Source organism: Paramisgurnus dabryanus, chromosome 11 (assembly GCF_030506205.2).
Source record: "Paramisgurnus dabryanus chromosome 11, PD_genome_1.1, whole genome shotgun sequence".
Lineage (NCBI taxonomy): Eukaryota > Metazoa > Chordata > Actinopteri > Cypriniformes > Cobitidae > Paramisgurnus > Paramisgurnus dabryanus.
In genome coordinates this window covers 9,628,819-9,652,417 of record NC_133347.1, presented here as the reverse complement: position 1 = coordinate 9,652,417, position 23,599 = coordinate 9,628,819, and the positions used below count along the sequence as shown (strand labels likewise).

Genomic DNA, 23,599 nt, shown 5'->3' with positions numbered 1-23,599 from the left:
GACGACGAACCTGCAGAACAACGTCTTCATATGGAGGTATCGCAATGGTGTGTTAATGCCGTTTGTCAATCTCCCTCGTAACTCTCTCGTAACTTCTGCATCCTTGAGCTTGGACTACAATATCGCAGCGAGAAATAAAAAATGGCGGATTGCTCGAAGTGTTGGGCTGGGAGTCGATGTCCTTATTTGGCAGTTCCGCTGCAAATACTGTGACGTAATTGTTCAAAAAAACGTAATAGATAATAGAAAAATCAGAACAGGTTGAAAAATATGACCAAAAAAGAATATAAAGATATCAACAAAGCACCTGAAGAGACTAATTTCAACTTTTATGTACTTATAAACACTAAAAATATACAACAAAATGCATTTAAGAGCTAAGAAAGTGGATTTAGCATGATATGTCTCCTTTAAGTCGGTTTTCCTTGACTGTCATTAGCGCTCTGTATGGAGGACTCGGAGTGCTCAGCTTCTGCTGAGGCAGTGCTAGAAAAGCAAAGCTCAGCAAAAACCCTCCAAACAACACTGCAGGAATCTGTACATAAAACACAGCCAAAAGCTTCAGCGTGCAAAATACAAATCGAGGTTTCCAATTATAAGGCCCAACGTGAATCATTTGGATATATCGTTATATCAATATATGTTACATTGTTATTGATGTTGATACTTAGCTTTTTGATCTTTGTACATTATTTACCTGCATTGAATTATTACTCAGTGTGACCACATGATTTTTCTCAAGGGCTTTAAACTCATTTGCATAAGAGTGGTCATGAGTCTTATATTTGAATATGCATGTTGTGCATTCAAGAAGTAAAATGGCAAATGTGGAGCTTGTGTTCATGAGTCATGAAACTCTGGCTTTGAAAAGTTTGAACTGAATGTTTTGAGTATAAAATTGTTGATTAAGTCACTATAGATGTTGTTGATATGTTAACATCACTGTCATATTGCAAGTTTAATAATCTGATATAATGATGTGTAATATATTACTAAGTGTCTCAATTAACTCGTCGCCCTTGTTGTTTATTTAAAGACTTGCCAACCGTTTATTCAAAAGCACAAAACCTCAGGCCACGACAGGAAGCTATACTGACCGCAGGCTGTGCTAGATTTATAATTACATGCTGTACTCATGTTTGACCGGTACACACACAGTTGCACATATACAAACACATATTTATAGTCCTATTTCTTGTGGTTGTAGGAAGTGGACCCTCAGCTCCCAGCAGCAGTGTGACGTCGCCCAGTCACATGAACGTACCACCCCACACAGTTCCTGACTTCTCCTATTCCAGCAGCGAAGACGAATTTTATGACGCAGATGAGTTTTATCAGAGCAGCACCTCACCAAAACATTGCATAGAGTGAGTGACACACACACACACTTCACCGAAACGCTGCGTAGAGTGAGTTACGTAGTACTTAAACAAAACACTGCATGGGAAATGGGCTTTTATTTACATACAATAAATGCCCATTTAAACACTGCTGTGTGAGTAGATTATAGAAGCACCTGCACACATGCACATTAAGTAACGTTGCATAGTGAGGAAACAATACTGCTTAGAGATAAACAAACTCATCCACTTTGTTTACTGCGAATCCCAGAATACCCTGACCTAATTAAAACGCTACAAAGACTCGATAACACACACAATCACGCTTGATCTTCACATCGTTTAAACTGGAATGAACAAAAATAATGTTTTTTTTTATTTTTTGCTGTTTTTGTCTTTTGAATCTAGTCCGAACAGAACCGGTGCAGTGATTAGTGAAGACAGTTCTGCACTGAAACGGCCAGACACCAACGAATCCATCAACTCCTCAATGTCTAATGGCACCAATGATGCAGGTACACAAAACGCACACCCATCACACCTTAAACATTTCTTTTTGTTGTCAGAAATTAACAACGACAAAGGACAAAAATGGCATATTTAAATTGTGAAGGCAGAAAGTGAATTCTTCTGTTTTTACCATTCAAGATATTTTATAATATTATATTTAAAAATTCGGGGGGCAAATATTTAAAATACACTTATTGTCCAGCTCCTCTAGAGTTAAACATTTGATTTTAACCATTTTGGAATCCATTCAGCTGAACTCCGGGTCTGGCGGTACCATTTTTAGCATAGCTTAGCATAATCCATTGAATCTGATTAGACCATTAGCATCGGGCAAAAAAATAACCAAAGAGTTTGAATATTTTTCCTATTTAAAACTTGAGTCTTCTGTGATTACATTGTGTACTAAAACTGGCGGAAAATTAAAAGTTGTGATTTTCTAGTCAGATATGGCTAGGAACTATACTCTCATTCTGGCGTAATATTCAAGGAATTTGCTGCCGTAACATGGCTGCAGCAGGCGTAGTGATATTACGCAGTGCCCCGAAAATAGTCCCCTTGGATACTTTCAATAGCAGGGGACTATTTTCAGGCGCTGCGTAATATAATTGCATTGTCCTTTTAAATAGGAAAAATATCAAAATTTGGTTATTTTTTAGCGTGATGCTAATGGTCTAATCAGATTCAATGGATTATGCTAAGCTATGCTAAAAATGGTACCGCCAGACCTGGAGTTCAGCTGAATGGATTCCAAAACTGAAAAATCAAATGTTTACCTCTAGTGGAGCTGAAAAATGAGCATATTTTCAAAAAAAGTGAGGTGTCCCTTTAATTATTTGTGATATTTATTGTTTGCCGAGTTCATGTTGTGTGTGTTTGTATGTTTCTCAGATCAGTTTGACAGTCAGGATGAGAGGGATGATGATGGTGAGGGTGAATCGGTGGAAGAACACAAAAGTGTCATCATGCATCTGCTGTCTCAAGTGCGACTGGGCATGGATCTTACCAAGGTAAATACAAACAGACAGCTTTTTTTACATGATTTCATTTTTCCCCCACATTTACATTTTGAATCCATCTTTTCATACTTAGGTTGTCCTGCCGACATTTATTTTGGAGCGGCGGTCGCTACTGGAAATGTATGCAGATTTCTTCGCACACCCAGAATTGTTTGTAAGGTAAAGCTCAAACGTTTTTTGGATATGGATCTCACATGCCTTTGTTCTTCATTTGTGTGTATGATTACACTAGTTAACTAACTAAACACATCTGGGACATTTTTGTCAAGTATGTTAACCCATTCTCGAAATGTGATCTCTGCATTTAACCCATCCCAGTGAGTAGTAAACACGCGCATTGCAAGTTGTGAACACACACCCAGAGCAGGGGGCAGCTATCATTGCAGCACCCGGGGAGAAATTGGGCTTAAGGTGCCTTGCTCAAGGGCACCACAGAAGCAACCATTCGAGCAACGGATAAACCTAAAACTGTGCTAGATCATCTCTTATAGTGTTTGGATGGCCATTTTGTTTTCGCAAATCGATTTGTTAGGCTTATTATTTATTCATATTTTGTAAATTGAGTAGTGTTCCCTCGTAAGTTCTAGTACTGATCTCATGATTTATTTACTCTGTGTTGACAGTATCGCTGACCAAGAAGATCCAAGGGACCGCATGGTGCAGGTGGTAAAATGGTACCTCTCAGCCTTTCACGCTGGTCGGAAAGGATCTGTGGCCAAAAAGCCCTACAACCCCATTCTGGGTGAGGTGTTCTTTTGTCACTGGGACTTGCCGGAAGATCCAGAAGATCCTACTTCTTCTGTAAGTGTGTACTGGAAGGCGTAGGAAGCAATTACAGCATTAATATGCTATATAACTAGTTTGATTCAATGAAATGAAATTGTGTTGCTTTCACAATGCATATTCCTCATATATCTTTCACACTAGGAGTCTGTATCAGATGGGCCAGTACCATGGAGTAGCAAGAACAGTGTTTCATTTGTGGCAGAGCAGGTTTCTCACCACCCACCCAGTGAGTGTTTAACTAACTAGTCACTTGATTAGTTAACCATGATATGATCCTAAATGGCCAAAAAGTGCTAGCTTTTATAAAAAACAATATAACTAAGACTGTCATTTTATGTGTGTCATTTAATTCATTATTTAAAAGTACTTTAAATAAATATTTTTGTATTATTTGACAGCCCTACACTAAAAATAATGTTGTATTTTTAAAGTTACAAACCCAGCCTTTGGGTTAAATTAACCAAGAACATTTTTATATTTGACCCAACAATGGGTTAAAACAACACAGCATTGGTTAAATTACAACCCAACTTGTTGGGTTCTTCCCTTATTGGCCCAGTGCTGTGTTAAAAAAAATAACCCAGTGTTTTGTGTGTAATAGTTGTGTAATAGTTAAAAAGCCCACATTATGCAAAATCTACTTTTACTAGGTGTTTGGTCTATTTTACCCACTTCTCCTTTTTAAATCCCAAGTAAACCAGAGCAATCTTATTAGACATGCCGTTTTTATTTTTTTGTTAACGTGATGTCACACTATCAAAGCCCCACCCACAGCCACTGACTGGTTAATTTTACCTTTTCTAAATGTGCTTGTTAGAATGCCGTAGCACTAATTCGGCTAAAGATACTGTATATTGTATATACAACAGGGAAAATAAGTATTTGACACATCAGCATTTTTATCAGTAAGGGGATTTCTAAGTGGGCTATTGACACAAAATATCCACCAGATGTAGCCATCAAGCCAAATATTGAATTCATTTAAGTATACAAGTTGAGTCATAATAAATATAATTAAATGACACAGGGAATAAGTATTGAACACATAAGTGTCAAATACTTATTTTGTAGCCTGGCTAACACCAGACCAGTCTCATAGAGAATGGGAAGTGTTCTGGGAACTATATGCTCATTTTCTCGTATTTGAGGCGTGGTTTACGAATGCCCAGAGCCGTTTATTGAGCGCTACGAATATCTATCAAATGTGTCTGTACGTAGCTCATAGCCAATCGTTTCAATTTTAACAGATGACGTATGTAGAGCGACATCAATTCAAAAGTAAACGACTTTTATCGGGTATGAGTGCAACTGAAAGCTATGCAACTAAACCGGTAACTGTATATTGTATTGAAAAGCAACACATTTTAGTGGCACTACGACAACCACAATACACGCATAATGACAATGATATTAATAAATACCACTTACCATTTATAAGTTAAATGTACTTCGTCGACGATGCCTAGCAGGTTGGTCCTATAAAACTCCGTGTTTATCATGTCTTGCCATACACAAACATCCTTCTTGAAAATTTAATAGCCCAGTTTAACGCCAAAAGTTGCTCTTTTTTAAATAAACTTGCGTTTAAAACTACTTAGAACACTATCAAATGCATTGAAACGTAACTTCGCGTCTGTTGCCGTATCATAACAATAACAGAACTGCCTCCGTGTGCCGCATAGACGTCGTCATCGTCTTGCTGCCGCCTCCCGGTTCTGTGATTGGTTCCCTATTTTAGGGGCAAAAAAGGGCCAGAGTTTCCATGCTAGACTTGCAGCGTGAATAAATTTGCGCGCAAGGCAGCATGGGGAAACCCAGGCTACTTATTTTGTGTATATATACACAAATAATCTGTGGGGTATTTTGAGTTGAAACTTCTAGGCACACCTGAGACTTAAATTACCTCCTGTAAAAATAATATTGGCCCTTTAAAAGTCAATTACTTGTTTATATAGTAATTTAATCCCTTAATCCACTTAAAAAATGTTTTCTTACAATATGTGTGTTGATCTATGGTGTGTTTCGGGCACGTGTAGATTTCCTAACATGTATGCTCTTCCACAGTATCAGCGTTTTATGCTGAGTGTTTCAACAAAAAAATCCAGTTCAATGCTCACATATGGACAAAATCAAAGTTCCTGGGAATGTCAGTTGGTGTCCATAATATCGGTCAAGGTAGGTGAAGATCTATAATCCATACATTATTGGTGATGGTGTAATGTTTACTAATTTTTCCTGTCTACCATAGGTTGTGTGTCTTGTCCTGAATATGATGAGCACTATATTCTTACTTTTCCTAATGGCTATGGGAGGTAAATAGGTTCTGCTTATGTAATTTACCTGATGTATTTTCATTTTTTAAAGGGGTTTAGTATCTTACTCATCTTAACTGTGCCACCATAGGTCAATCCTCACTGTTCCATGGGTGGAGCTTGGTGGCGAGTGTAATATTTCCTGTTCAAAATCTGGCTACAGTGCCAATATAATTTTCCACACCAAACCCTTCTATGGAGGAAAGAAGCACAGGATAACTGCTGAGATATTGTAAGTCAGATTTCTGTTAAAAATAATAAATAGAAAAATTCTGCCTTCATTTACATATACAAAACGACTTAAAAATAAGGATCGCCACTAGTATTTATATTGAAAAAGCCAACATTTTACAGTACCATAAGGCTTGCCTGCCTTAAACTTGCATGTTAAAAATAAAATGCTGACTAATTAAAAACTTCTTTTAGTGCCCCCAATGATAAGAAGTCATATTGCTCTATTGAGGGGGAGTGGAATGGAGTAATGTATGCAAAATGGGCGACGGGGGTAAGTTTGAACCCTATTGATCATACGGAGATGGAAGATTTAAATGAAAGAGAGGTATTTGAGAATGGTTACTATTTTTGTTTTTCTCCTAGGAAAACACAGTATTCATTGAAACAAAGAAATTGGGAATTATTAAGAAGAAGGTGAGGAAATTGGAGGACCAGTTGGAGTATGAATCCAGAAGGTGTGTAGTTCTTCAAAAAATAAATTTCTTCATCTTTAAGGGGGCGTGTACACCAATGTGTTTAAACGCGTCTGAAAATGCCAGGCTGACACCGACTGTGGGCACTTTCCACGACGTATGCGAAAAATGCCAAACACAAACTTAAAAGCACGACACTTTCAATGGAAACAAATGAAAACATATGCTGGCCGCCTGCGTAAACATCTTTGTGTACACGCCTCGAAAACCTGTGAAACTTCTACTAAATCTAAGGCCATCTTCTCTTTGAACCCTAGACATTCTAGCCTGTTATCACGGGTAATTTATTTCTATTTTGCATTTTACTTGAGAAAAAAAAGAAATTTGCACGATTTCGGTAAATTAGATTGATAGTGTGTTGAAGCGGAATTTTCGTAACGGCCTTTGATGGACTCACAGCATGAAATTGAGTCATTAACTCCACCCACTAACCAATGATCGATGCAGCCTTCAGGCTTGTTCGACTTCATGCGGCGCCGCAAGAACCGACAGCCGGATGACATCAAATTTTGCAAGACCATTTTAAATGCAAACTCCTCTGTATGATTTCGCGAATACTTTGACGTCAGTTTGACATTAGTTTTTATTGTTTACGTCAACGCTATTGACGTTTTTATTGTTTACGTTTTATGCCATTTTGCTTCAGTTGACACACCACTAACAGATTACTCGAAAATTAGAATATGCAGCCAGCACTTTCGTCAGGAGGACTTCGAGTACTGTTTTTCAGCACAGTTTTCCCACAGACTCGGGTAATTTAAAATAGTCAAAATCTCTACAACATAATTTGGCTTAGTTGTTGTTTGTTTTGCTCAGATCCACTATTGAAAACTTTGGTAAGGTGCGTCCCAAATCTTATGCACCATTCATTGCCATTTTCTAATATAAATAGCGTAAGTAGTGTGTAACACTGAAAATACCAAAAATTTGTACTTTAAAGGTCCATTTTCTTAAAAAAAGTCCAGATAATTTACTCACCTCCATGTCATCCAAAATGTTGATGTCTTTCTTTGTTCAGTCGAGAAGAAATTATGTTTTTTAAGAAAACATTCCAGGATTTTTCTCATTTTAATGGACTTTAATGGACCCCAACACTTAACAGTTTAATGCAGTTTAAAATTGCAGTTTCAAAGGACTCTAAACGATCCCAAACGAGGCATAAGGGTCTTATCTAGCGAAATGATTGTAATTTTTTTAAAATATGCACTTTTAAACCACAACTTATTGCCTTTCTCCGGTCCTGTGATGCGCAAGCGCGACCTCACATAATTGCGTAATGACGTCGAAAGGTCACGTGTTACATATATGAAATGCACATTTGCTGACCATTTTAAACAATAAACTGACACAAAGACATTAATTTGTTCATTCCACATACAATAACATCGGAATGGTCCTCTTTCTTCACACTTGTAAACACTACTGGTGAGGTTTCGCATACGTCATTCGTTACCGGAGGAAGACAAGAAGTTGTGGTTTAAAAGTGCATATTTTTTATTTTTCTTGCCAAAAAAACAATTAATTCCCTTATGCCTCGTTTGGGTTTGTTATAGTCCTTTGAAACTGCAATTTTAAACTGCATTAAAAGTGTTGGGGTCCATTAAAGTCCATTAAAAATTAGATAAAATCCTGAAATGTTTTCCTCAAAAAACATAATTTCTTCTCGACTGAACAAAGAAAGACATCAACACTTTGGATGACATGGTGGTGACTAAATAATCTGGATTTTTTTAAAGAAAATGGACTAAACCTTTAAGTACATGGATGATGTACTTTAGTGCCCAGATCATTCAACCCAAAATTTGAAAGTGTGCAACACTGAACGCTTCATGCACTCAACGCTCATGGCTTTGCTTACGTAACGGAAGAGAGGCGGGGCTATCAGATGCTGTGAGAGCAAAGTTTACCCATGGAGACGGTTTCACCTCAGTCTGCCACTTACTGAAGTCATGCTGCACAAAACAAATAAGAATGACATTAAAAGAAGCTTTAGTCTAAGGACCGACTACATGCCAAGTCATGGGAATCCAGCCTTAAAAACCCATTATAATTTTGTGTATACTGAAATGAACTTTAATCCCCTGGTTCTTAAATCCTCTTCATTTGTATTACCATGCAGCCGCTTATTTCTCACTCAATCTGGAAGCTATTCATGCATTTGATTTCTAGTCAGTTTTTTACCCACCTTGTCTGCTAAATCTCAAGGCGTTCATTTTTTTTGGTGGCTGCTGAAGTGATGGTTATTACCTCTGAAATTTCTCTTCCTCTATACCTGTTATTCTGTCTGTCCATCAGGTTGTGGAAGGACGTGACAATTAACCTGAAACTGAAGGACATTGATGCTGCGACGGAAGCCAAACACAGGCTGGAGGAGAAACAGAGGGCGGAGGCCAGAGAGAGAAAGGAGAACGAAATGCAATGGGAGACGAGAGTATGTTTGCTTATATACATGCACACACATAGAGATGATTTATTTAATGAATAGATGCCAATATGGCTCTGATAAATGAGTGTGATTAGTTATGGTTGCTTATTATAGCAAAATGTTTGAAAGCTAAGCATTACCCATGATGCTTAGAGTTATAAATGGCAGTCAGCTTACAGGAGTGCAATATTTTATCATTAATTTTCTCTAAAAGCATTCCAATAAAATCGAGTTAATATGAAATTTAAGTTAAAAGGATAGTTTGTCCAAAAATGCACAGTCACACATACTTTTAATAATAACGATTCGGGCTAAATGGTGTCAGCTTATTTTCAGAACAGCGCTTATGTTAGTCTGTAATGAAGTGTGCGTTAACAGTTTGCTTTTGTTTTCTGCAGCTGTTTCACGAGGACGGCGAGTGCTGGGTCTACGACGAGCCTCTTCTGAAACGACTAGCGTCACAGCGACACTGAAGCCGTTTCCAAAATCACAGAGTCTAAGACAAGAACTCTTGCAAACCACTTTTCTTACTCAGCCTTGGAATGACTGATGAATGAACATTTACAAGCTTTGCATTTTTGAAATATGAACGATCGAAAAGACGAACCTAAATCTATACAAATAAAATCTCCCTGCTCGCTAGTTCAACACTTGCTCCTCTCCACCAACCCATGGGGAAAGAAACATCACAAAGACACGTGATCAGCTGACTTTAAACATTTCACAAAGATCCCAGAAGGCGCCAATTCTGCTCCCGAGGGGATGAGGTGTTTTGATCGAACAAACTCTTGACAATTACAGCGTTCAGCATCTCAGGGAAGCAGTGAACTGAGGATTGAAAGCTGTATCTCCTGACCTGATGTTCAGAAGGCCTTTATGGTGAAGACACAAAATAAACATAAAATGAGAACTTGGTTGACATACTGATAGCTACAGCTATTTATATAGAAAAGATATGATATATATTCTTGTTTTACTTTTTCATCTTTGCAGCAATAGTTGATGTTTGCAAAAACATACTTGATGACAACCATTCCTTTTATGTTTCACTTCATTTGAAGGCAGAATGTTTATTTTTAGGTAAACCGCCCCTTTACAAGGATGCTGTTTTTGTGCTTGTTCAAATGATTTTTCAGATTTATTAGATTGCCATGGTTAAAATCCATTCCAATGTCTTGATTTTTTGTATTTTCAATGATTTGTTATCATGCTCTAAAGCCTCGGGGAGGTAGTTTTTTATCGATTGCTGCTTGAGCATCCATGTAATTTATCAACTTAGATTAAAGTTGGACGGTCCAATGAGAAATTACAATTGTGCACAATGAAACATTCAACAAATACGTTCTTATTCCAATGAGGTTCAGCAACATTATCACATATTACCCTGCAATCTCTCTGTGCAATGTCACATTTTAATCCAAATAAATATACATTTCAAATAGTCGTGTGTTACAGAGATTGGATTCTCCTTTCTGTCTATCCACACAATTTTACAATGGTAATAATCTTTTAACCATTTAAAATCAAATTGTATTGTCTTTGTTTTCTAAGATTCAGTTCGAGCTGGTAAAACTACTTAAGGTTGCTATTTCTTCCTCTTTAAAAAGCCACCAAATCAAAATATAATTGGATTAATCCTAAATGAATGTCTTGCCATGTGAAGTAATATTCACCTATGTCTATTGCTTTGCAAAAGACAGCCCAACAAACATTTTCTTCACCTGACAATGATCGATTGTATCAGATTTCTATGTATCAAAATATAAAATTAAATTTCAGTTGAGAACAATTTGTGTGAGAAGGTTAAATGAATATCTTGTTGCAGACATTCCAGAGATTGTATTGAGCTGAATGATGCTTATGTGATAAATGTTTATATTTAATGTATTGATATTGATATATACACTGTATGTATAGATGATAATTATATAGACTTTAGTCATTGCAAATTGGTATTGAACCAATTTGAATAAGTGCATGCAAGCTTTTTTTGCAAAAACCTCTGCTTCTAACAAAAATGTACTTTCACTTAAGATGCAAATAGAAACATCATGGAAGTAAAAATGTTGAATTTTAAAATGAAGAAACCACACATTAGGGCAGTGCTTCTCAAACTTGGGGCCGGGCCCCCCTTTAGAGGTGCAAGATGGTGCCAGAGGGGCCCCAGTTTTATGGCATTTTATAAAATACATACATTTATTATACATTTTGTGGAACTTTTTGTGTGAAACTCCATACACGCTGTCGACACCTGCTGGTCAAAATGTGTAAAGGCAACGAGATTTAGGCCGAAACATTATGACACCTTCTACAAACAATTGCAAATATGTTCACAACAGCATAGTAACGCTTTCAATGTAATTTACTAATTATTAAATGTCATTAAATATTAGTATTATTGTTGTATGTCAGGTGATTACATAGACCTAACAATACTGTTTTCCAAATTTTCAAAATGTTCCCAAACCATCTGCCTTTTTGTCACTGATTATAGAAAAAACTTTAAATGCCAAATGACCAGCAAACACAAATGACACTTTTTATTTTATTAACATAAATAATAATAAAACTGACACAAAAATTAGTAAAGCATAGTAGACACTGATTCATGAGTTCATTTTTAGATCAAACCCCCCCCCCAAGTGGTGAACCATTGGAGTTTCGAATCGTTTCGAAACAGTTATGACATAACAGCCTTGTTTGCTAAAAACACGCTCCAAACCAATGATTCGAAACAAAAGAATCATAAAGGTTTCGAAAATGACCAAATCCTTAGGTTTTGCAAAAGGATTGACCTTACACACAAGTAGGGGGCACGCTAAAAGTTTGAGAACCACTGCATTAGGGGGAGCTGTGGGGCATTGGGTTGCCACATTGGAATTGTATTAATATCCAAGTTCTCAAAAAAGTTGTGTGCACGTGCGTATGCATTGTTTACTATATCTTTTAGCTACCAAGAGCTTACATCCTAAAAACTTTTGCATTGTGATATAAGCATGTATTTTGCAGATGCAAATTGGCTTACGGTGCATTTTGTCCATTTCTTTTGTCAGTATGTGCGTTCTTAAAGCAACACCAAAGAGTTTTTTTTACCTTAAATTAACGTTTCCAAAAAAGTTTCAGTCGTTCATCCACTCGAAACAGGGTGAACGGCACTTTCACATTTGCTTTGCAGCCCTCTATCAGACAAAACCGGACTAAAGAAGTTTCCAACGATCGGGTCGCGGTCCTGTATTTCGATTGAAAACTAAAAAAAATTGGTAGACCAACAATCCAATCAGAGCCAGCTTTGCTGCTAAATTATGTATGACAGTGGTAATGGACAATTACGCTTCCAACCTGTAGGGGGACCAAAGAGCAAAAACTCTTTAGTGTTGCTTTAAAGAGCACCTATTTAATTGCTAAAAAACAATGTTATTTTGTGTATTTGGTATAATACAATGTGTTTGTGTGGTTTATGGTTTAAAAAACACATCATTTTCCACATACCGTACATTTTTGTAGCTCCATTTTTCACTCTCTTCCTGAAACGCACAAATTTGAAAAGCTCTGTGTCCCTGATTGGCCAGCTAGTCTGTACGTTGAGATTGGTCTGAATGCCTCTGACGTCAGCCGGAAATGTGACGCTCCTTACCATTTTGAAAGAGTCGCACACAATGAAATGCTAACAGGAGTTAATTTACAGGCTGAGTCCAAAGAGGGAGGAATTATGATAATGACAGTCTTGTCTACATCACCAATCCCAGGAAGTAAACTCTTGCCACCAATCTGTGTGTTTGTTGAAGTACAAAAAAAGAGATTTACGTTGGAGACAACAACTTTAGGGTTAACATGTACTAATACACACCTACACACCAAAGGAAATGTAAAATCGTGAATCGGACCATTGGTGCTCTTTAACCCATTGAAGTTTGGGATCTTTGCATAATCATTGAGCAACAGATGGCCACGGATGTAACAAAAACATTATACTAAGATACAACAAAAATACTTTTGAGACAGGAGCTCCATAGTTATTTATTTTTAATGAAACAAGCTGCCATCAGCATAAAAACAGATGGTGAGAAAGTCAATAAACAATTAATTGATTTAATCATCTCTGTGACTACCAGACTTTGGTCAGCAGTCTGACTAAACGAAGGTAAAAGCTGTGAAGTGCATTTCTAAAAAGAAATGGCCTGTATGCAAAAATGTCCTGTTTGTATTGTTAGTATACTGCTGAAAAAAAACAGCATCAAACCAGCATGGGAATTATGCTGGTCTATGTCGGTTAAGCTGGTGGTCACCAGCATACCAGCACCAAAACACAACATATGCTGGTATGACCAGCATGGGATGCTGGTGCTAATGCTGGTTTAGCTGGTGCTAATGCTGGTTTGGTGCTGGTTTAGCTGGTGCTAATGCTGGTGCTGATGCTGGTTTGATGCTGGTTTAGCTGGTGTTCACTAGCAAACCAGCACCAAAACACAACATATGCTGGTCTTGCTGGTATGCTGTTTTTTTCAGCAGGGTAGTCTTTCTACACATGGTTTATCATGATAAAACTTGTAGTTTTCAACTGCTGTAGTAAAAAACTGTTTATTCAAGGATCTTCTGCACAAGTTTTTTTTACGGAATGACTCATTTTATTTCACGAAAAGGGCAAGTTTAAATTTATGGAGTCCTGCGCAACCCGATCTGGCTATGACATCAAAGTGTCGCGAGAGTGATTCAAAAGTACAGTTTTGGCAATAGTTTGATGTCATACCCTCGATCTGCTTTTCGCCCCATTAAATCAGCCACACCTAATGGCATTGAGCGCAAATTAAAGGCTCTTAAAAATCTCATGTCCTGTCATGAGAAAAGGACAACAATTGGAACAGAACCACGACCGAAGAATAGCCAAAAAGACATCATTTTAAGTGTTATATACTACGGACTCACATATAATCTATACTTTTTTTTTTCTTTTTCTTTTTTTTACGTGTATTTGTTTGTTAAATGTTTATTTAATGTTTCCAACAAGCCATTTTAAATCTTGAATCTAAAGGCACTGCAGCGCCACCTGGTGAGTCATTGCGGATCTAAGACGTTTCCCAGAAATCATTGCGCTGAAGGCCTATAAAATGAAGGCGACGCCATCATCCGGTCTCATTCAACGATGGACCGTTCTGCAAGGTACTTCTGGAGTTTTTGCTTTATTGTAGTATTACTTAAATATATGTGTTTGTATTTGCCCAGGCTAAACAATGTTGAGTTAGTAAATGTTTTGTAAATGTTTCATGTTTTGTTAAGAATTATATTTGCTGAAAACTTTGTGTAGACCCACGTGTTCCTAGGCCTCAAACATATTAAATTCTAGTTTTGTGTTTAAGGTCTTCTGCAATATTATATTTTAGTAATTTAATCTGTTATTTTAAAAGGAGTGTTTTCATTAAAATGCTCAAAGTTCTCGTTGTCCACGTGGTTGAGTTGCGTTTGCCTAGCATGAATTTGTGGCCACGTGTATGATGAAATAAAATGTTGGTAGGGACATCTGAGAAAAATTGATGAGTACCAACAGTTCTGATACGTGTGTTTCGTTGTTTTTGCAGTTTCAATTCTATTTGTAACGTGCAACACTAACGGGTTGATTTCGGTTTTACAGGTCCATTTTGATTGAAAATGGGGACTATGAGCAGCAGGTAACTAAAGTAACTTTAAATCTTAGTCTGTGCCTTAAGTGCTTAAAGCCTATGATGAAGAAAAACGTATAAGAGTAGTGGACAGAAGTGATTTCTGAGAATCTGTATTCTGAGGCATTGCAAAATATTTTATGCATTATTTAAAATGAGTGCAAGGTTGTAATGAGCTTCTCTTTGCAGGTATTTGAAATACTGCCAGACTATTGCAAGTCCCAAAAGGTATTTTATGGTTGCATAATTGCTTAATTTTTAATGGTGCTCATGATGACCCTATTTGCTACTCTTGATTTCAGAGTGATGAGATTTGCAACCACCAAAATTGCATTATCTGAAGCACAGCATTTTAATACAGTGCTTTTCTTTATTTCTTGGTGGTCCTCACCTGTTCCTTTTTATCTTTAGGTACATGTGCCATGCGGATGAATTGAAAGGTAATTGTTTTTTTTTTAAAGTGACACTTTAAGCCAATAATTCACTGTTAATGATGATTGTTTTTAAAACAATGGGAATCTCTCTGAATTAGACTGAAAGACATCTTTGTACTGAAACAGTGCAGATTTGTAAAACAATATTCTTTTATCTTTGTCCTGTATTAAATTACTTTATTGTTTCTGTAGGTTCCTCCTGAAGCAGAAAACCTGAGCATGAAGATGACATCAGCTCCACACGGTACTGATTTTGAATGCATTTTGACAAAATCCCTGTGATGCAAGTGATGACTGCATAGTTCAGCAGAAATACCATGTAGAATACAGAGCAATGTCTTTCGCTCCTAGCTGATGCATCACCCGTTTTCTATCTCCATTTCTAATGTAGTTGTTGCTTTAGGTGTCTTACTGGTGTTTTCTCTTTGCAGGAGTTTACCAGAGAGTGGTGTAACCTGGTAAGTTGCCACACTTTGGTTTTTTCCTCCCAAGTTCAGATGCAGATGATGACTGCATAGTTCAGCAGAATTACCATGTAGAACACAGAGCAATGTCTTTCGCTCCTAGCTGATGCATCTAAGCAATGAATGATACATCTTGGGTCTATCATGCCATGGTTTTTAATACCTATATTTCTTGTAGATCTTCAATATGAAGTCTTGACTGTGAAGGCAACGGTGGTACTTCTGTGAAAGTTTTGGTAAGTGTGTTAAGTAACATCTCAAAGTAAGGTGCTGTCTCAAAGTGATGCTTTTGAATCAGGTCTCCTATTTTTGTTGAGGATATAAATAACACTTTCTGATTGAGACACACGCAACATCTTTATCCCTTCTGTGTTAATTGCCTTTTGGTAACTGTTTGCTTGTTGCATCTTTAGGTTTAACTTGAAGCAAGGCGGATGGTCCTTCCTCTTGTCCAATGTGCAGAAGACCCTAAAATTTCTCTCCGGGTATGTATTTTGTTTCTATGGTGTAGTGTTGTAGGTTTTGACCATTGTGATGAATTAAGTCCACTGACTTTACCATGGGGGATGGATATTAGCTCTGTCTGATCTGGTCTGTGAAGATCTAAATCCTGAACCTCATTGTGGATGTTTTTGATTCTAACAGGTGTCTGCTCATTGACAGGTGGTGAAGGCCTTGGTGCTGCATGCCGTCATTTGCCAGTTACAGGTTGGTTTTTGCTACATGTATCCCTTTGTCACCTGTATGAATTTGGTTTTGTGATGTTATACAAATGTCTGACCTGAATGCATAATGTGGACAGTTTTGAACTGAAAACCAGGTCCTGAGTAAGACCAACAGTTCATTTTGTAATCAACTAACCACTTGTGATCTCCTTAGGTGGCTCTGCATCACGAGAATGTCTTTGGAAAGCATTAAGGTATAAACTTTCCCAAATTCTTCTACTTTTTCCGTGCAACCAATGATGTCACGATTCTGCCAAATGAATCTGATGATTATACCCATAACCGTTCCATTTATATCTGAGGTTGATTTCTTATTGAGACCTTTATGTTGGCGTTTGTGCTCTTTGCTAAACTCTATTCCCCTCCAACAGAATGACGATTGGTGGACATCTTTCCAAAGCTGTTATCTACCCAAGCTGAACCTGAAGAAATTGTGGAAATTAAGCTTTATGTACTTTGGAAGTACCATGTCTTATTTAAACTGTTCTGATTGAATAAAGTCATACTTTGATACGAATTGTCTCTTGTTGTATTTGGTGATTGTGTTTATACTAATGTGTAGTTAAAACTAATACCAGCCATTAAACGAGTAATGCTTGTGGAGTCACTGTATCTTAAGATTTGCCTGTTGTGGGATATGAAATTGCAGTGTGTTAATGTACTTTAAAGACGCAGAAACCTTTCTGATTCTTCGCATGTTTTACTTGCTTTAATGGAGGATAAATTTTTTTTAACCTGTAATATTTTAACACTATTCGTATATTGTTACAACGGAGCTCTCTGGTGGCCAAGTCACGCAGTTGCATCCTACATGGGGGCAAGATGGTCATCTTTGTACACTTTCTTTAAAATTACACGTTGGTTTTGGAAATCATACTACTATAAACTAAAATGGGTTTATAATTGTCTAATCTGTCATGAAGCTGTATCACATCCTAATTCCGTAATCATGCGCACTTTGTATTCATGCATATGGGTTGCAGGCGAGGCAGAAAGTGACGTGTACCACGTAACAATTCAGTTTATTCTGCTGTAGCTTTAAGTATAATTATTTATTTTTGAATAAGTAACCATTACGTTTAAAAGGGCATGCTGGTTATTTTGTGTAAAAAAAATTATTCGGGCCCATTTTCGTCAGAGAAAGTGAATCCACTAAGCCCCGCCTGATGCTGTGACGTCGACGTGGCTCGCGGAACACTGGTCTCTGAAGAAGCTGTATATCTGAATGGACCTTGCGATTACTTCTAATAGCTCAATGATACAGTTGTTGCATTATCTATGTTTTCGTCGGCACCGATGATTTCAATCGTAATCTTGCTCTTGGCTGTTTCGGCTGAAGCGGATTTATTTCAATTGGAAAGCATTTCAAATGTTTCTACCTATTATTTCAATTACATCTATTGCAATATATGGGAAGGGGACTGTCAGCCAAACCAAGATGATGCGACCCAGCAAGGTACGATAAAGAACTGTGTATAATTTAGTTATTTTTAAACAGTAGTTCAGCGATGCATAATAATGGGTATTTATTTATAGTCATATTGTCCAGTCAGTATACTGTGCATAATTGCAATAATAAATGGTGTAATGGTGCTACATCGCTTTGGCTAAAAAAACATGACTAAAAAACTCAGGCATTAATAATAGTAAGAAAAATAAATATAAGTAATAAAAGTAGCACATTTAAGATATGTTTCATTAATTTAGTGTTTAAGTAAGGGTGGTATTTGTGGTTAGTTATAGTAATATGATGCAATACAATCTTCATAGTGCCTACAGGGGACATTTGGTCAGGCTTCCCCCAGTATTACACTGGTATGCTGATGGCTTGGTACTGCAGCCTGGGTCAGTGCTGTGATACAGGAGACTGTAGGATTACAAATAATATCACAGGTAAAGCCAATACTTCATTACACCATTAGCACCTTATTTTAATAACAACATTAAGGGATCCCACTATCATGGAAATCTCAGGAAATGTTATTTTTCAGCTCTGAATAACCTTCAAAAAAGTATTTTCAAGAAAAAAATCTAAAAATTCTTAAATTAAGATGCTTTTTCTTGATGAGCAAAACAACCCAAGAAAATAAGTCTAGTTTTAGACCAAAAACATACAATTTAAGTGATTTTGTGCATAAAACAAGCAAAAAACTCTTAAACATTTTTCTTTAACATTAAATTCAAGAAAAATGTGCTTACCCCATCGGCATATTTTTTGTATTTTTTGTGGTTGATATTTTTGGTCTAAAAATAGACTTATTTTCTTGGATCGTTTTGCTCATCAAGAAAAAGCATCTTCATTTAAGAATTTTTAGATATTTTTACTGAAAACGAGACAAAATACTAAGATTTTTTTCTTGAAAATCATTTCTTGCACTGCATGTATATTTCTGGAGCTGCTTTTTTACTCACCTCTATAGAGAAATGTATTTTTAGTAAAATAAAGTTATATAAAATAATTAATTTTTATCAATATTCAGGATTGGAAAAAGATCTGCAGGTAAAGCTTCATGGTCAACACCTGGCCCAGTCAGTGGTTCTGAAAGCGATTCAAGGCTTCATCAACAACCCAGAGTCCAATAAGCCACTGACTCTCTCCTTTCACGGCTGGTCTGGGACAGGCAAGAACTTTGTGGCCCGGATTGTGGCAGACAACCTGTACCGGGATGGTATAAAGAGTGAATGTGTGCGTTTGTTCATTGCACCATTCCATTTCCCTCATGTGAGACTAGTAGACGTGTACAAGGTGAGCAAAGTTTGCCACAGTGGCCAGGTCATTTTTTCTTATTCATTGGTTAATTTATTACATTTGAACTAGATCATTGGTTAGATTAGATCCTCAGACGTCAGTTTAAATATGTATACAATTAAAAATTTGTCAAATAGTTTTTGCAACACATTTCACGTCACGTAGGCAATGGTCCAGTACACTCACACTATTTGGATATCAAGGGAACATTGGGCCACTGCAGTGCCTTTAGATTTCTTCACAACTGTGGTACCATTGTATGATTACACTATTCTTGACATTTGATGAACTTAGGTATAGCTGGACAGTGTACACAGACATTTTCTAGATCAAATATCCTGAATGAAATGTATTCATGTGCATACAATTAATTTCTTTCTGATGTGAACATTTTTAAGAGTACCTTTATGTGTTATTTAATCGTTAGCTAGTGTTTGTTATTTTTGTTTATATGTTTATCAGGGCCAGCTGAGAGAAGCAATTCGAGACATGGTTTTGAGATGTCCACAGACTCTATTTATCTTCGACGAGGCAGAGAAGCTGCATCCGGGTCTTATTGATGCTATAAAGCCATACATGGACCACTATGATAATGTGGATGGGGTCAGCTATAGAAGAACCATATTTCTGTTTCTAAGGTTAGCGAGTTTTTGATAGGACAAAACATTTATACAAAACTATTCAAATTTAGGATCAGGCCCATACAGAATCTGAACACACAGCTTTCAAATGCGTTTACAAAGTCCTACAGATTCCCAACTCCTTACACTTTACTTTTTCTGTATTGACATGCTTTAGCAATATAGGTGGTGGTGCCATCAATGAGGTGGCACTAGATTTCTGGCATTCAGGACAAAACCGGGAAGACATCGGCATGGAGGACTTGGAACACCTTCTGAGAGCAGAAGCGATGGAAGCAGAAGGTATAAAGATTATAAAAATTATATCACTGTATTTTTCACATACTGTATGCACTGCTCAAAAACATATGCATAATGATCCGAATTTTTACTTATTATCGATATAACAATTATTTTAAATTACTTCTGATGTTTGCAGGAGGTTTTGCCAAGAGTGAGCTAATGTCAGGCCATCTGATTGACTTCTTTGTACCATTTCTGCCACTGGAGTATCGGCATGTGAAATCATGTGCCCATGATGCATATGCAGCTCGTGGCCTCAAACCGGATGAGAGAACCCTTGACGAAGTAGCCAAAGCCATGATGTATGTTCCTAAGGAGGAGAAACTTTTCTCAGCACAGGGATGCAAATCAATTCCTCAAAGGATCAATTTCTTTTTACCATAACGGAGCGAAACATCAGTAAACATCAAGACATTTACAGTGTGTGTGAAGTTGAAATGAAGCTGCTTATATTGTAATGCAAAACATGGGTTATGCAACACTGAAAATGCATTAGAAACTTAGAGTTGCAACTCTATACCTCATTCTTAAAACACTCTTGAGGACAGTCAGAGTAGATGACAAACTCTACTTTAATAGTTTTTTAATAACTTTATATCTGCTTTGATCTTATCTACTCCTCCCAACTAACAGAAACGTTTACATGAATAGAGTGCCGCAGGGATGACGAATTTTTGTAGGCCAACTCGGAAGTTTGCGGGACACTGGTTCCCTCGCCAAATAGCCCATTCCGTTTTCCTATAGACTTTGAATTATCGCAAAAAAAAAATAAGAGGTGTGTTTGACATTTGCAAGTTTTGTCAAACAAACGATGTAATCTTTACAGATGAACACAACTTTTATGAAGTATTGAAAAGCTAACCCTCAACCACACCGCAGTCTCTCGACCTTGGTGTCATCACCACCAAGCTTCATTAAACACATTTAAAAACATGTTTTTTGATAAGCAAATACTCTGAGGATGAATGTTTGTTGGGAATTGTGCCCATGTTGCATTGTTTTTGAGATCATTGACGTTTAAATCCCCAACGACGTCTCTAGTCCCATATAGCAACTTGTTAGCAACCACCCCTTTAAAGACATGTTAAATCTTAAAAAAAAAATCACTAGTACGGGTATTAGTGTTTTATGCCGTAAGATAAGATGTGAAAATATATTAGGCTTGTGTTAACCAAAACCCTATTCAAAAAATCCATTGACTTCGGGACGCTAAAATGCTAACTTCCGGGGTTTGCCTACAAAATATATATAATCTCTGCGGCTCTATAATTTGTCTGATCATAAGCAACTAACATTTCTGAAAAATTCAAGTGATTTTGTGTAATAATGAGTAGTTGTTTTCCAATATTGCTGTGGATGCAGCTAAATATTTAACCTGGAATATTTTATTTTAAGTGCTATGCACTGCACATTTTTGGGCATATTTTGAAATCTGTGTCTGCATTGATGGTTACACATATTATAACATATTACAATCTTGTTATATTGGTATTCTTGTTTTGTGCATCATCATGGTTATTTTAAGGTTACAACGTGTTTATTAAAAAAAGACACAACCATGCCAGTGTTCCAACAGCTGATTTTGGAGCTGTTTCCCAGACAGGGATTAGACTAGTCCTAGACTAAAACAATTGTAAGAGCAATTTAAACTTAAAATACATCAGTGCCCTTTGTTTTGCCTTTAAATAAATACAATTAATGTTTGTTTTCCAAATTAAACTAAGGCCTAGTCCTGGTTTAAGATAATCCCTGTCTGGGAAACCACCCCTTTGTGTTCAATTAGATGAAAACATAAAACTTACTATGGGGCGGATTCCCGGACAGGGATTAGACTAGTCCTAGACTAAATAAATGTAAGAGCTTGCATTGACATATCTTAAAATACATCACTGACCTTTGTTTTGCCTCAAAATGCACATAGGTAATGTATTTAGTAAGACATGTTTGTTAAAACTAGTTATATTTTCTAATTAAACTAAGGCCTAGTCCTGGATTAAGCTAATCCCTTTCCGGGAAACCACCCTTATAAATTTTCATTTCTTTAGTTGTACCTGTTGTATTTTGAGTCTTGTTAAAGAGTAACTAAACCCTAAACCAACTTTTTTTTTAGTTAATGATCTGTAAGAATGATGCTTTATTAGTGCTGTTCATTGATTTTAGTAAGTTTTTTGACATTTGGATATAAAGTGTTTCAATACTACAATATATGGTGTAAAAACGTCTGAGTGCTGCCCTCTTCAGGTTGAACGGTGGCTACTGCAGTTGAATTTTCCTATTGGATGTTGGGTCCAAAAAATGACTCGTGACGTAAGCAGGTTCAAGCTCACCACGCCCTTGTTACGATCTCACCACACACTTGGTACGAGCTTAGTTCCTCCCCTCTATCTCCGTTGGGATCTTCCCACTTTTCTTGCATTTTTCAAATATTGCCAGTGGGCGGAGTCAGGCTCTGACCAGGGGTTTAGTTACTCTTTAAAGGAAAACTCCACAGTTTTTCAATATTTTACTATTTTCTTACCTCAACTTAGATGAATTAATACATACCTATCTTTTTTCAATGCATGCACTTTTAATCTTTGTACAGCGCTTTTTGAATGTGTTAGCATTTAGCCTAGCCCCATTCATTCCTATGGCTCCAAACAAAAGTTTTATTTTGTGCCACCATACTTGTATGTAACTACTCGTGTAACAGTCTTTTAATAGGGAAAACATGGAAGTGTTTGGTGGCTTCTAAAGTCATCCCTGTATGGAGCCATAGGAATAAATTGGGCTAAGCTAAATGCTAACACATTCACATATGTGTTTTTCAAAGATTAAAAGTGCATGCATTGTTAATTTGTCTAAGTTGTGGTAAGAACATAGTAAAATATTGAAAAACTGGTGTTTTCCTTTAACTCTTCAATGCCAGCACTTTTTATGCAAGTAGATCTTTGATCATTTCCTTGCTATATGGTACATAAGCTTTTGTTTATAATTGTTAGTTTGAATTTTTTCCAGTCTTAATAATTTTTTTGCTATTAAATTAAAGTTTAAAGTGGGAGGTAAGCTAAGGGGTAACGGTCACTATTTTAATGTACTATTCAAATTCACCAGCTGAAGTGACATTTTGTAAATGTTTTCTCTACAAATATTATTCGTATGTAACAACAAACTCTGTGGTAAGCTGTCTGTCAGCAACAGTTAAAAAAAATATATATTTCCCCAAATATGGAGTATTCTGTTTAAGGTTAGCATATCCCAGGCTGTTATTTACACGTACAAAGCTTTACATTTTGGATTTTTAGTCCCCTAATACATACACCAGTGGGAAATGTTTAAATGCTTGTTATTTATTATTTGTTTAAAGTGGAAATAAAATTCAAATGTGCCAAAGATCTTAAAACTCTTTGCTTAAAATGTGGATTTTGCTGATCATCAAGACCTTTGTCTGAACATCTCTGCATCTTTCCAATGTTTTTGTAGCTCAGCTGGTCTCAATTGATCCCCAGGGAACACAAATACTGATTAAAACTATGTATAGAACGTATTCACCGTAATAAATGTAAATGATACAT

General features: G+C 36.7%; 2 protein-coding genes, 1 long non-coding RNA gene and 8 other non-coding genes across 17 annotated transcripts in view; all 11 read left to right on the top strand.

Moving 5' to 3' along the window:
- The window catches only part of osbpl9 (oxysterol binding protein-like 9), a 52,726-nt gene extending 42,174 nt beyond the window's left edge, over positions 1–10,552 (top strand). For all 6 annotated transcript variants that reach the window (XM_065248500.2, XM_065248499.2, XM_065248501.2 and 3 more), the window contains 13 exons: positions 1,208–1,367; positions 1,749–1,855; positions 2,739–2,857; positions 2,940–3,025; positions 3,490–3,667; positions 3,794–3,878; positions 5,717–5,827; positions 5,901–5,964; positions 6,056–6,196; positions 6,391–6,469; positions 6,562–6,653; positions 8,967–9,102; positions 9,495–10,552. In XM_065248500.2, coding sequence (XP_065104572.1) covers positions 1,208–1,367; positions 1,749–1,855; positions 2,739–2,857; positions 2,940–3,025; positions 3,490–3,667; positions 3,794–3,878; positions 5,717–5,827; positions 5,901–5,964; positions 6,056–6,196; positions 6,391–6,469; positions 6,562–6,653; positions 8,967–9,102; positions 9,495–9,569 — 1,433 coding nt within the window. In that variant the 3' untranslated portion in view covers positions 9,570–10,552. The remainder of the gene's footprint in view (positions 1–1,207; positions 1,368–1,748; positions 1,856–2,738; positions 2,858–2,939; positions 3,026–3,489; positions 3,668–3,793; positions 3,879–5,716; positions 5,828–5,900; positions 5,965–6,055; positions 6,197–6,390; positions 6,470–6,561; positions 6,654–8,966; positions 9,103–9,494) is intronic.
- A 3,680-nt stretch (positions 10,553–14,232) lies between these two features.
- LOC135730513 (uncharacterized) lies at positions 14,233–16,890 on the top strand. 2 transcript variants are annotated; one of them, XR_010525994.2, is made up of 11 exons: positions 14,233–14,253; positions 14,723–14,759; positions 14,940–14,978; positions 15,162–15,190; positions 15,377–15,428; positions 15,616–15,642; positions 15,827–15,884; positions 16,062–16,133; positions 16,294–16,356; positions 16,528–16,567; positions 16,745–16,890. It is a non-coding gene; the product is annotated as an uncharacterized lncRNA (long non-coding RNA). The 2 variants fall into 2 exon arrangements; XR_010525993.2 differs by lacking the exons at positions 14,233–14,253; positions 14,723–14,759 and having other exon boundaries at positions 14,780–14,978.
- Positions 14,575–14,653, top strand: LOC135730534 (small nucleolar RNA SNORD74). The gene has a single exon (XR_010526007.1). It is a non-coding gene; the product is annotated as a small nucleolar RNA SNORD74 (small nucleolar RNA).
- LOC135730539 (small nucleolar RNA SNORD75) lies at positions 14,806–14,876 on the top strand. Its single transcript, XR_010526011.1, has one exon. It is a non-coding gene; the product is annotated as a small nucleolar RNA SNORD75 (small nucleolar RNA).
- Positions 15,016–15,095, top strand: LOC135730530 (small nucleolar RNA SNORD24). Its single transcript, XR_010526003.1, has one exon. It is a non-coding gene; the product is annotated as a small nucleolar RNA SNORD24 (small nucleolar RNA).
- On the top strand, positions 15,233–15,312 carry LOC135730531 (small nucleolar RNA SNORD79). Its single transcript, XR_010526004.1, has one exon. It is a non-coding gene; the product is annotated as a small nucleolar RNA SNORD79 (small nucleolar RNA).
- Positions 15,463–15,547, top strand: LOC135730536 (small nucleolar RNA snR60/Z15/Z230/Z193/J17). Its single transcript, XR_010526009.1, has one exon. It is a non-coding gene; the product is annotated as a small nucleolar RNA snR60/Z15/Z230/Z193/J17 (small nucleolar RNA).
- LOC135730535 (small nucleolar RNA snR60/Z15/Z230/Z193/J17) lies at positions 15,679–15,763 on the top strand. Its single transcript, XR_010526008.1, has one exon. It is a non-coding gene; the product is annotated as a small nucleolar RNA snR60/Z15/Z230/Z193/J17 (small nucleolar RNA).
- LOC135730537 (small nucleolar RNA SNORD78) lies at positions 16,405–16,465 on the top strand. The gene has a single exon (XR_010526010.1). It is a non-coding gene; the product is annotated as a small nucleolar RNA SNORD78 (small nucleolar RNA).
- On the top strand, positions 16,605–16,678 carry LOC135730533 (small nucleolar RNA SNORD47). Its single transcript, XR_010526006.1, has one exon. It is a non-coding gene; the product is annotated as a small nucleolar RNA SNORD47 (small nucleolar RNA).
- A 597-nt stretch (positions 16,891–17,487) lies between the features above and the next one.
- tor3a (torsin family 3, member A) lies at positions 17,488–23,569 on the top strand. Its single transcript, XM_065248498.2, has 6 exons — positions 17,488–17,829; positions 18,144–18,266; positions 18,854–19,119; positions 19,585–19,760; positions 19,921–20,045; positions 20,182–23,569. Exons 1-6 carry the CDS (start codon positions 17,652–17,654, stop codon positions 20,427–20,429), a joined length of 1,116 nt encoding a protein of 371 aa, XP_065104570.1. The 5' UTR covers positions 17,488–17,651; the 3' UTR covers positions 20,430–23,569.
- Positions 23,570–23,599: the final 30 nt, after the last annotated feature.

Excerpts from the sequence above, each read along its gene's own strand:
- tor3a (XM_065248498.2), top strand. The coding sequence starts at position 17,652 with ATGTTTTCGTCGGCACCGATGATTTCAATCGTAATCTTGCTCTTGGCT. Across the intron at positions 19,761-19,920 it reads ACCATATTTCTGTTTCTAAG|CAATATAGGTGGTGGTGCCA; the intron begins GTTAGCGAGTTT and ends GACATGCTTTAG. Across the intron at positions 20,046-20,181 it reads AGAAGCGATGGAAGCAGAAG|GAGGTTTTGCCAAGAGTGAG; the intron begins GTATAAAGATTA and ends TGATGTTTGCAG.